We start from the raw sequence: 12,395 nt of genomic DNA, 5'->3' as shown, positions 1-12,395 counted from the left end.
TCGACCTGTCACTAGGCACTACTGGGAAGAATGTTTCCCTCTTCTTCATTCCTTCCCATCAGGTATTTGTACGCATTGATGAGAACCTCTCTGAGTCTTCTCCAGGCTAAACACTCCCAGCTCTCTCAGTGTGACCACCTACACCTGACCCCTGGTAATATGGTTAACATAATTAATGCCATTAGGCAAATAGCCATTCTCTGTGACTGAACTGGGCACATATCAGTCCCATTCTCCCTCATCAGGCCTTGAAGGTCCTGTGCACTAGGCAGTAGGCAGACTTCTCCCCTTTCCTATCAGTCTCCAGGTTCCCAGGTGCCAGGCTTACTACTCTCCTCCTTACTGGCCTTGAAGGTCCCAGGCACCTGGCCAATCAGGTGGTTATGACCCTGATACAGAACAAGGAAGCTTAGCAGCACACATAGCACTGCCCATAAAATCAAGCAGTTAAAAGTCTTAAGTGGATCTTGGACTGAAACAGCTGCTGGACAGCAAGACTTGCGATCCTCCAGTGGTCAGGGATGCCTCCAACACCATCTGCTTCTACTGAGGATTTAGTGACTCAGAATCTTTTATGTCTTTCAAGACTAGATTATGATTGTTATATTGATATGGAAAGTCATGTATTAAGATTTGACCTGACATGTAGAGGATCCAGGTGATTAGAAGCCATAAGCTAAGATATGCCTTGGAATTCTGTGCTATGCTACTTATAAAATTGTGCTACACCGATTCTGCTTATTAAGACACCTGCTCTACTCTGATCATACTGTTCTATGCTGATCATAAGTTTGGTAAAAAATAAAACTTTAATTGTAACTACAACTTAGTTTCATCATCATTCTGTCAAGGATTTCCAAAAGAGCCTGTCTGTCCCCATAAAGCCAGGTGACAGCCTTTCCTCATAAGAGATGCTCCAATCCTTTAATCATCTTTGTGACTCTTCACTGGTGTCTCTCCAGGACTCTCGTACTGTAGGGCCCGGAACTGGACATGGTACTTTAGACGCAGCCTCACCAGTGCTGAGTAAAGGGGAAGGATCACCTTCCTTGACTTTCGGGCAACAACAGCCCAATGCAGTATAGGATGCTGTTAGCCTTCTTTGCCACAAGGACACATTGCTGGTTCATGTTTAGCTTGGTGTCCACTAGGACACTTCAAACATACAATCCTTTTCTGCAAAGTTGCTTTCCAGTTGGGGAGCCCCCATCACGTACTGGTGCATGGGGTTGTTTTTTCCCAGGTGTGGGATGTGGCACTTTCCCTTGTTGAAATTCATTAGGTTCCTGACAGTCCATTTCTCCAGCCTGTCAAGGTACCTTTTGATGGCAGCACAACCCTCTGGTGTATCAGCCATTACTGCTAGTTTTGCATCATCAATGCACTTGCTGAGGCTGCACTCTTTCCCACTGTCCAGAGGTGTTGGCAACTTGGTGCCAAAATATATATTTTTGGCTATTCCTATAAGATTTTTTTCCCCCTATAATTAGATTTCAGTGTTCAAAGTCAAGCTTGGTAATTTACCTTAAACAACATAAAATAATTAAGTGTTCATGGATTAGTATGAAATACTTAATGTGCCTCAAGGAAATTCACAGCGCTATGCTATTATTCTCTTCACTGCTCATCATGTCTAGTTTTGGATAAATTCTACTTTTTTTTAAATTTAGTGAGTAAAATAAAATTCCAATTTTAGTTAAGCCCATTAATTCAAAGCAGTCAAATCTATCAGCTAAACACTGACAAACACTTCTACTGTTCCCTGCTGCTGAACTACTGCTTACAGTGTGAGCTAGTGTGTTCTGGAAATAAGATGCTTCCTCCCAGACTTGCATAAACCCCTGAGGGGGATTTTTTCTTTTTTTTGGTGAAATACAATTTAAGCATTATGCTTTACCTCAGTGAAATTCCATCTTACTGACATTCATACTTACATGGGAAAAAAAACCCTGACTTCGCAAGCAAACTTATTTCATAGGGGAAAGTATTATACTAGCACACATGGCCCAACTTTAAAGTACTAAACCTTTTAAAATTAAAATACTGAAGAAAATGCTTCTTTGCAGTCTGAAGTCACATCACTACATTTTGCTCATGAGAATAAAATTTAAAGTCATGCGTTGCACATAAAGGATTTATTTTAAATGTTTTAAGGATAGAGTTACATCATAATTATAAAAATTACTTACAGAATTAACTAACAGATTTAAAGTGTTCATACTTCTAAATGCAAAGAAAATAAAAATAATGAAACCAAGCTCTAAAGATGAAGTCACTACCTAATTTTAAAATGTGAACACGAAGACCTTTGAACTATACATATACCAAGAACTATCCAAATTGTACTAATGATATAAAATACAAAATGCACAACATTTTCAAGGAACCAGAAACTGTTTTTTACCATAATTATTTTTCCCTGAAGCAACTGTAATTTATTCTGTTTGAAGATAAATCCTCCATTTTAAAGAATTAATTTAAAGAAGATGTATACCTATTGTAATAAATAGGATTTTCCCCAAAGTATTTCAGTCTTTATGTAGTCCCACTTAGTTTAGGGTTTGGCATTCAAAAGAAAAAAATTCATTGTTTTACTTATCAATTATGATTTTATTTATTCTTGAACAGAATACATGGTCCCTTCAAATGCTGTATGACACATACAACTGGAAAATTACCTTTTGTTTGAACTATGTTTGCCTCACCAGTGCATTTAATCCTATTAACAACCATTCAAACAGCACAATAAGGAAATTCACAAAAAACTGAACACAAAATAAAAACAGAACAAACCACAAACCTAAACATTATAACATGCAACTTCCATTTGTTACATTGAATGTTCTAACCTTCTAAGCATGCAAAAAAGGATGATCTGCATTTAAGGTGTTTTTTTTCCTTTAAAAAAGTTTTCCATGGCAGCTCGACATCATGCGCACACAATATACACCAATACTACAGCAGGTAAATGAGAGGCCAATAACTTTTATACAAAGATCCCTGGCTTGTGTCATCACAAGACCTATGATAAATTTGGAAAGTAATGTTGAACCCCTAGAACAAGGGACCAACATGTAGATACTAGGGTAATGCAAGCACTGCATGCAGATCTGAAACATGAGCCTAAAATATGCCCAAAACAGATAGCAGGGAGTGGAATAAGTCTCAAGTCTCAAAAAGGTGGTTTAAGCTATGAAAAAAAATCCCACAAAACCAAAACCACCCCTCCACACAAACCTTAAGAAAAAAAAAAAAAAGATGAAAAGAAAAAACCCATGCAACAGACAATGGGGACATCTAAAAACAACCATAAAATTTGACAGTATGTACTGTATAGATTATATTCTAATTAGCAAAATATGTGGTATATTATAGTGGCTTACATCAAACCCCACAAATGCAAGCCAAATGCTAAAAATGTTCCAGTAGAGCTAAACCTCAAATATTTCAAAACAAACCTTGTTGTTACATCCTTAGATGTAAAGCCCAAAATTCATTGTACTAAGTTATTAGTGTATTTTGTGTGTAATCAATACACTCATTCTTGTGCCACAAATATCAACTTGGGCTCATGGAGCCAGGCTCAGCTTTGAGATTTACATGCAGGACTCTTAAGAGTCAATAGAAAGCACATAACAGATCTGCAGGATGAAAGCACTGTGTTGCAAATCTGCTCGTTTTGTTCAAAACACAATGAAAATTTACTGACTCAGATACTTGGTGCTTGAAGACTGGATTGAGAAGTTGTGAACTGAAAGACAATAGCCTGCCTTTGGTTGCCCATGATGAAATACAGGACACAATGCAATATAGTAGCAAGGGACAAAGAACGGATACCATATTTATACAATATTACCATTTAACAGCATAATGAGGCACAAGCCTTAAGGCTAAAGCATGAAATCAGGCAAAAAAAAAAAAAAAAAAAAAAAAAAAAAAAAGGACAGAAAAGGACTTAAGCCACTGAGTCTTTGATATTAAGAATACCCACAATAGAGGTCAGATCCCTGATCTCTGATTAGCAGTATCTCTCCTGCATCCTTCCACTAACATCATAAGGTTGGATATCTATGTATTCCTTCTTTCCATCAATAGTGTTGACTGTATTCACATTCTTCACACTGTATGTCTGTGAAGCAGTGGTTTGAAGCTTGTAGAGCTCTGCTTCAACATGAAAATTTTGTTGCTGTGCTGATCCTCATTACAATTATGATGCTTTTAAAAGTTGCTATTCTTATAAAAAAACCAAATACCCTAACCTTGATTTACAACTATCTTGCAGGATTAAAACTGTGAAAGGATTCTGCTGTTGCGGGCTGTTATTTACATCCACAATCTAATGCAGATGACTGAGCCACTGAGACAGCCTATAGCTCCCATTAGATATTACACCACGGGCATGCAAAACTCTAGTGTTCATAGAATGAAATTCATGTTAATGGCATACCTCAAAGCAAGTACACCACAAAAGGCAACAACAGGTTTAAACTGTAGATTTGTCTGGACACTCCTTACGTGGAAAAGTCAAAAATAGAATACATTTAAATGATGTCTTCTTCAACCAAAATGGTTAAAAACAATAGCAAACCCCAACACAAAACAAAGCAAAGGAATACAGCAGACTGAGGAGAAGGCAACAAATGCTTCTCCTTCTCTAAAGGAGGTCCTCAGGGTAAAAGGAACCCCTCCCACATAAACTTGTATTTACCGTGTAAAAGATTAACTAGTACTAGGTTTCTAAGTCCACACACAAATATCCAGATTGCTAGGTTCTGATATTACATGAGAGACTACTGATTGCCAATGTGTAGTCCAAAGTCTGCTTAAGTAGCATTATATACTGTTAAATTTGTGGCACCAAGCACTTATATTCTGCTATGAAATGCGTATAACAAAACAGAGCACAACATTAAAGGATTAAAGGCAGCTTTGTTGTGTGTATTTTACTGGTTCCTACAACTTGTAAACACAGGCCCTTAATCTTCATTTTCTAATTAACTGGATATACAGATTAAATATATTTTTATAGTTTAAAGCCTTTTCACTGAAAGGTGCATAAGTCAAACACAATATCCTACTGCCCTGTGACTAGTAAAAACACACAAGTATTTCCATGTACTGCAAGTTCTTAAAAAACTTAATTCAAAACAGAGTAGAAACACAGTAAATTGATGTTACTTGGGTTAGACAGTCCTTACTGCTGCACAAACTGTTTAAAACTTTCAGAAAAGTCACCTCTGTCCCAACCCAGAAAACAAGGACTGCCAGTAGCCAAGAAATTAAATTTAATGTTGCAAAAGAAGGCATATGGAAAATAGCAAGCTACACTTGCATGTGGCAGTTGAACAGGTAATGCAAGGTTGAATAAAAAGTTAATCTAAGAAAAAATCTAGATTACAATACTAGATTGACTTCACACACCTTGAATTTGCAACTGTTCTTTGCTTTTTAACTCTGTACCACCCAAATATATTGATTTCCTTCAAGAAAAGGAGCTCTCTTACACAAGATGCCTCATGTTCACATAAATTTGTATTATTAGGAACACAACAGTTGCTGGCAGAGATTGTGGGTTCGCAGGGACATCTGATTTCATTCAACTGAAAAATAGTCAAGTCTGTGTCTACAAATTTTACATTTAATAGTTCCACAAATTTGGCAGAAGTTCATGATGACGTCTAGGATGTCTTCACCAAATCATAGACATAAATATGGAAATCATCATCAAACTTGATGAAATAGACAGATGGTTTGGCTTCAACTTGATGAATGACCATGCCAGTCCGTTTTGAGCCATCTTCTTTGGCATATTCCACTTGTTTGCCTACCAGGCTGTCTACAACTTCACCTGGTTCTCGTTCTGCAGGAGGTGAATCGTCTGTAATATGAAAATACAATGTACTTTGGTAGACATTTATGGATTTTTTCCAATATACAAAACTGCAGATTTCTTTATAAGTTAACAAACAGTCACAAGTTCAAAATGCAAAGTATGTCTAAAACAAGTTGTTTAGACAAGTGCCTATTGCCATGCTTCTAGAGTAGTCACAGATTTTATTTTTTAAGTAATACTGTCTTCACTTTCATGAATTAAAAATTAGCACTTCAGTTGGTTAGAAAAGTCAAAAAAAAAAAAGGTCTTTTAACTTATTTTTCTACTAAGAAAGAAGAAAGCAAAGCAGAATTTAAAAAGTAATTACAAGGTATTTTGGGGTGCCAACTCTGAAAGAGCTTGCTTTGGTTTTGTTTACAATGAAAGTCAGTTTTTCCATTAACATTTGTGGTTCTCAAACCACAGATAAGTTGCTTTTTGTTAGGCTGGAAAAAAATCTAAAACCATAGGACTACTACAGAGCTTATGCAAATATGTGCCACTTGTTTACTCAGCCAGTGCTAGATCTGAAGGAAGACAGTCTCAGAAACTCAATGAATTAATTTAAAATAATATTTATGTAGTACATTGCATAATTACTGTTTAGCTATCAAATTAATGACTTACTTTAAAGCTGAAATTGCCTCTCTGTCAGAGAAGCACTTTTGAGGCACAAGACAGAAGTGAGAGTACAATATTATCGACAAAATTTTTTCTTCTTTCTTTTAATATTAGCTAAAATCCCTTGAACAACACTGATTCTGCAAAAAATTATAGGAAAAAAGCCAATAACTTTCACTTTTAAAAAGGAAGAAAAAATAGTCCTCCTAACCTATTGAATTTTTTCCCTGTTTATATGTTTAAACATGTGAGAGAAAATGAGTTTTCAAAAGATTAGTGCTTCTTTCCTCCAAGAAACTATTCAAAAGCTTTCCAAACTGATGATGCTTACTCAAACTAAATTAACCTATTTTAGTTAGCCCCAAAACATTATTTTTATAACAACTGCTTCAAAAATACAACTCCTTGATTTCTGACACTTCTATAAGGAAATAACAATGGAATGATTCTAGTTTGTCTGTGTGAAAAAAATCCAAGTGTAATCTCTTCATAATAGTATGTATATCTTTATCAGAATTAGGAATTATAAAGGAAAATGATTTTCCAGTATTTATTGCATATTTCACCACTGACTCAAGGAAAATATTTCAGAAATTGTTTATTAAAGATATTTTTTCCAGTTGTGCTGTAACCTTTGCTAGTTTTGATACTTAAAAAGATACTTGTTTGTCAACTCTCTTTTCCATACATAACCCAATAGCTGTATAATACTACAGAGAGATGCCACTTTTCAGAAGAAAAAAGTAACCAGTCTACTTACTGGAATCGGGCATAATGCGAAGGTCACCTTCTTTATAGTCATCTAAGAGTTGGTACATATACAACACAGGATCTTTCTCGTAGGTAATATAAAACCATGTGTTCATAATAGGAGCTCGAGCCAAGACCATCCCCCTCCATTCATCTTTTGAGCCATCCTCTGTCTCAAACATATGTTCCACAGCTTTGCCAATCATTGTGTCTGCCAGGTGGGCATCACTAATTCGAGATGAAGCTGAAATGGTAGCAGTTCATAAGTACGTCCATTCAAAAAGTACAGAAATAAATCTTTACAAAAAATAATCTTTATCCAGATTGATGAATAAATTAATTTGAAAGTTAGTCCATTCACAAAAAAAAACAAATAATGCCCATTTCAGAGAGTTGAAGACCAAAGAACAGCAGAATTTGAAGAATTATTTTAATATATTAACACTCTTTATTGACATTTTCTATCATTGCATCCCCCCTAATCAAACTATCATAATGCAAGGTAAAGGGAGACCAATATAAGCCACAACAAGGAATAGCATCTGTATTTTAAATATTTATACTGAAGGGGGGAAGGAGGGTAGGAAGAGAGGCAGAATCACAGAGCAGCTGTATGAAGTTATTAATGAAGGTGTTAGGTTTGGTTCCTCCTAACCCCATTCTAGAGACTGCTACTGATTTATTTGCAGTCAGGAAACCCAAGAATTGATTCCATTCAGAAAAAAACATTATTAGGTTCAACTTTGAACTTTACAGTTTGGAAACACCTGCAGTTTAAGAATTCTGTGCTAATTATAAAAAACAATAAAGCCTTGTTACTAGTTACTAAGTAATTTCACTTAGAAAATGCTTTTTTCCCCTCCGCTTGTGAAAAGTGAAATACCTATTGAAAGCACATGAAAAAAAAAACCCAACCAAACACATAATTAATATCAAACACACACAAGACAGCATAGCCAGGGCATTTCTCAGCTGGCTCAGAGTTTAAATTTTAATAGAAATATTGACACTACATGTACATAAGCTTGTTAGGGATAAGACTCAAAAGGAAAACCCACAGAATTTTCTGCATACCATTTAAAGACAAAAGACAGCACTAATCTCTCTGCTATCATCAAAATTTGTGAACTAAAAAAAAATAAAAAATTGAACAGAGCATTTAGATTACCTGCCATGTACTTGTGATAAACATTAACTATTTTTTTTGTTCACTGAAGATCAAATAACTCAAGATAACAGGAAGTTACTATGTCACTATCTAAGCTGATAAGCAAACAGACCCTTGCTCATTCCTTCTCTACTTGCTTAATCAGCTTTAAGTTTCAGGAATTCCAGCTTACAACTACAGCCTTCATCTCTGCGACCACCGAGGGACAGAAAGAGACCCTCCCAGCAACACGTCACACATACATCATCGGAGGAAAGAAGCAAGATAAAAGCAAGACTGAAAAATCTACCAATTCACGGCAGTTGGTGGAGCGAGACTCCCCTGCCGTCCAGCGCTGTATTTGCCTTTGCTTTGCCTGCTGTAATGTAATAAATTCCTATTGGAACTTTTCTTCGTGTTCATAGTCTATTACAATTTGGTGCCGTGACTCGGATCCACCTGCAAGATAGGACTTTTGGTTCTGCCTGGGGGGCGCCCCGCCGATCAGTCGGCGGCCCTGGTAGACCCGATTCCTGTCTCGGTTGGACCGACGAACCTAAATTCAAAGCATTAGGCAAAGGAGGCCGGCAGACCCTATAAACTTTGTGCACAAAGGTCCGGACGAAGACGCAAGACTCGTGAGTATCTGTGTGGAAGATTCCGTTCGGTCTGGGTCGGGTATCCTGGAGTGCTGCGAGTGTGTGTGTGAGTGAGAGGAGAACCGGCAGCTCGGATTTTCCAAGTGATTGTGGACCCTCAGTAGTGCGGTTCTCATTGCCCGAGAGGGCGTGAGCCACGAATAAGGGGAAGCGAGTGATTTCCGCACCACGCTTGTGTGAGGGCACTCCAGAAGATGGGACAGGGGAAGAGCAGGCCCTCTACTCCCATAAAACTCCCCCCGGTGCCTAGAGATAGCCCACTGGGGTTCATATTAGACAATTGGAAACATTACCCTAACACAGGGGGTAAAGATAAAGCTAAAATGATCCATTATTGTGTAGTAGTATGGGGTGGAAAGGAGATTTCCCGGAATATTTTTTGGCCTATTTTTGGATCATCAGAAGATTGGGTGAGGCAAAAACTCAACTTGTGGGTAAACACTAAAATTCCTTTTAGTCAGGAAGAAAGTGAATATGCTAATGTATGGGTTACAAGACCTGGGGGTGAAGTGCTCCTGTTTCCCCTCAAAGAGGGAGGACGAAAGAAAGACAGGAGTAAAGAGGAAGAAGCCTTACTGATCCCACCCCCTTACATACCCCCTCAGAACCCCCAGATTCCGGATGCACCTCCAGTGGAGCCTCAGGAAGCAGGAAGTAATCCCGAGCCCCCCGAGGAAGTGCAGGGACCCATAACCCGAGGTCGGGCTAGACAGCATAACCTATATCCCCTAAGAGAAATGCCTGTGGGGGGGGGGCAGGGACCTCACCCAGTGATAGGGTTTGTTTCAGTACCTTTGAGTTCTGGGGATGTTCGGGAATTTAAGAGGGAGATGGGGAGCCTCCTGGAAGATCCTTTGGGGGTGGCCGAGAGACTGGACCAATTTTTGGGACCCAGTATTTATACTTGGAGCGAGTTGCAAGCCATATTGAATATTCTCTTCACGGCCGAGGAAAGAAATATGATTAGACGAGCGGGGATGCGGCTATGGGATTCGCAACATGCACAAGGACCCTTAGCAGACACCAAGTGGCCTTTGCAGGATCCCAATTGGAATCATCAGCAGCAGGATCACAGAATCAATATGCAGGATCTGAGGGGGATAATAGTACAGGGGATCCGGGAAGCGGTGCCTAGGGGGCAGAACATCAACAAAGCATTTAATGAGAGACAGAAAAAGGAGGAGACACCTACGGATTGGCTAGAACGCTTGAGAAAAAACCTGCAGATGTACTCGGGCTTAGATCCTGAGACACCGTTAGGGCAAGCACTACTAAAAACACAATTTGTGGCTAAATCGTGGGAAGATATCAGAAAGAAGTTAGAAAAATTAGATAATTGGCAAGATAGAGACCTGGATGAGCTATTGAGGGAAGCACAGAAGGTATATGTGAGGAGAGATGAAGAGAGTCACAAGAGACAAGTAAGAATGATGGTGGCAGCAGTGAGAGAAACTAGGAGAATTGATGCCCCTCCCAAAACAAGTCAAGTGGCCCAGAGAAATGGGGGAGGGGTTCCCCGGGTAGAGAAAAAGGATGGAGGCGTATGTTTCTACTGTGGAAATAAAGGACACTTTCGGAGAAACTGCAGGAAGCGGCTCAGGGATGAGAGAGTCTTCAAAGAGGACTGACGGAGTCAAGGGCTTCATTTGCTGGGGACACGGAAACATCAGGAGCCCTTGATAAAATTAAAAATAGGTCCTCAGCAGCAGGAATTTGAGTTTTTAGTAGATACTAGAGCTGAGCGATCGACAGTCCAGGTACTACCGGAGGGATGTAAGATATCAAAGGAAACTGCTCAAGTGGTAGGGGCAAAGGGGGAGCCCTTTGAAGTCCCTGTTATTAAGAATGTACTGGTGGAATCGAGGTCCAAAATGGGAATAGGGAACCTTCTGCTGGTACCAGAAGCAGATTATAATTTGTTAGGGAGAGACTTAATTATAGAAATGGGTATTAATATAGAAGTAGTAAATGAGGAAATCAAAATAAAACTCTGTCCCTTGAGGGTAGAGGATGAGGAAAAAATTAACTCAGAAGTATGGTACACTCCTGATAGTGTAGGAAGGTTGAATATACCCCCCTTCTCGGTAATCATTAAAGATCCAGAGACACCGATAAGGGTTAAACAGTACCCCATCTCCCCAGAGGGAAAGAATGGGTTGAAGCCCGAGATTGAGAGGCTACTAAGCAAAGGACTATTAGAATCTTGCATGTCTCCTTTTAATACCCCCATTTTGCCAATAAAAAAGGCAGATGGATCATACCGGTTAGTGCATGACCTAAGAGAAATAAACAAAAGGACAGTAGCTCGTTTTCCGGTGGTAGCCAACCCTTACACCCTGCTAAGCAGACTTGGTCCCGAAAAACAATATTATAGTGTAATTGACCTTAAAGATGCATTCTGGGCATGTCCTCTAGACGAGAAGAGTAGGGATTACTTTGCATTTGAATGGGAAGACCCAGTCACTCATAGGAGACAGCAGCTAAGGTGGACTGTGCTCCCCCAGGGGTTTACGGAATCTCCTAATTTGTTTGGACAAGCTTTAGAACAGATTTTGCAAGAATATCAGACTGGAGAAGGAGTGACCCTTATCCAATATGTAGATGACCTCCTGATTGCTAGGGAAACAGAGGACAAAGTACGGGCAGAAAGCATTAGATTACTCAACTTTCTGAGTGCTAAGGGGCTCAAAGTATCTAAGGCAAAACTACAATTCGTAGAAGAAGAAGTAAAGTATCTTGGGCATTACCTAAGGAAGGGGGAGAAGAAAATAGACCCTGAAAGAGTAAAGGGGATACTATCCATACCGCCTCCAAAGAGCAAGAAGCAAATTAGGCAGTTGTTAGGTCTCATGGGGTATTGCCGACAGTGGATTGAGAACTATAGCACCAAGGTTAAGTTTTTATATGAGAAATTGAGCCAAGGAGGGCTAGTGAAATGGGATGAGAAAGATGACAAGCATCTGAAAGCTCTGCAGCATGATTTGGTCAATGCCCCTGTGTTGAGCCTACCCGATCTGAAGAGACCCTTTTATCTATTTGTAAACACAGATAGTGGGACAGCTTATGGAGTACTGACCCAGGAATGGGCTGGGAAAAAGAAACCTGTTGGGTACTTATCTAAGCTGTTAGACCCTGTAAGCAGGGGTTGGCCTACATGTTTGCAAGCTCTAGTAGCCTGCGCCTTTCTTGTGGAAGAGGCTAATAAAATCACTTTCAACGGGGAACTGAGAGTATTATCCCCTCATAATATCCGGGGAATTTTGCAACAAAAGGCAGAAAAATGGATAACGGATGCCCGACTCTTGAAGTATGAGGGAATCCTATTAGACTCCCCAAAATTAACCCT

General features: G+C 39.1%; 1 protein-coding gene across 3 annotated transcripts in view; it reads right to left on the bottom strand.

The window, feature by feature from the left end:
* Positions 1 to 2,120: 2,120 nt before the first annotated feature.
* The window catches only part of LOC120764924 (spindlin-Z-like), a 125,284-nt gene continuing 115,009 nt past the window's right edge, over positions 2,121 to 12,395 (bottom strand). For all 3 annotated transcript variants that reach the window (XM_040089076.1, XM_040089078.2, XM_040089077.2), the window contains 2 exons: positions 7,254 to 7,487; positions 2,121 to 5,878 (listed from right to left, as the gene is read on the bottom strand). In XM_040089076.1, coding sequence (XP_039945010.1) covers positions 5,679 to 5,878; positions 7,254 to 7,487 — 434 coding nt within the window. In that variant the 3' untranslated portion in view covers positions 2,121 to 5,678. The remainder of the gene's footprint in view (positions 5,879 to 7,253; positions 7,488 to 12,395) is intronic.

Source organism: Hirundo rustica, chromosome W, assembly GCF_015227805.2.
Source record: "Hirundo rustica isolate bHirRus1 chromosome W, bHirRus1.pri.v3, whole genome shotgun sequence".
Lineage (NCBI taxonomy): Eukaryota > Metazoa > Chordata > Aves > Passeriformes > Hirundinidae > Hirundo > Hirundo rustica.
The sequence above is the reverse complement of the archived record's forward strand: the minus strand, read 5'-3'. Positions and strand labels throughout refer to the sequence as shown.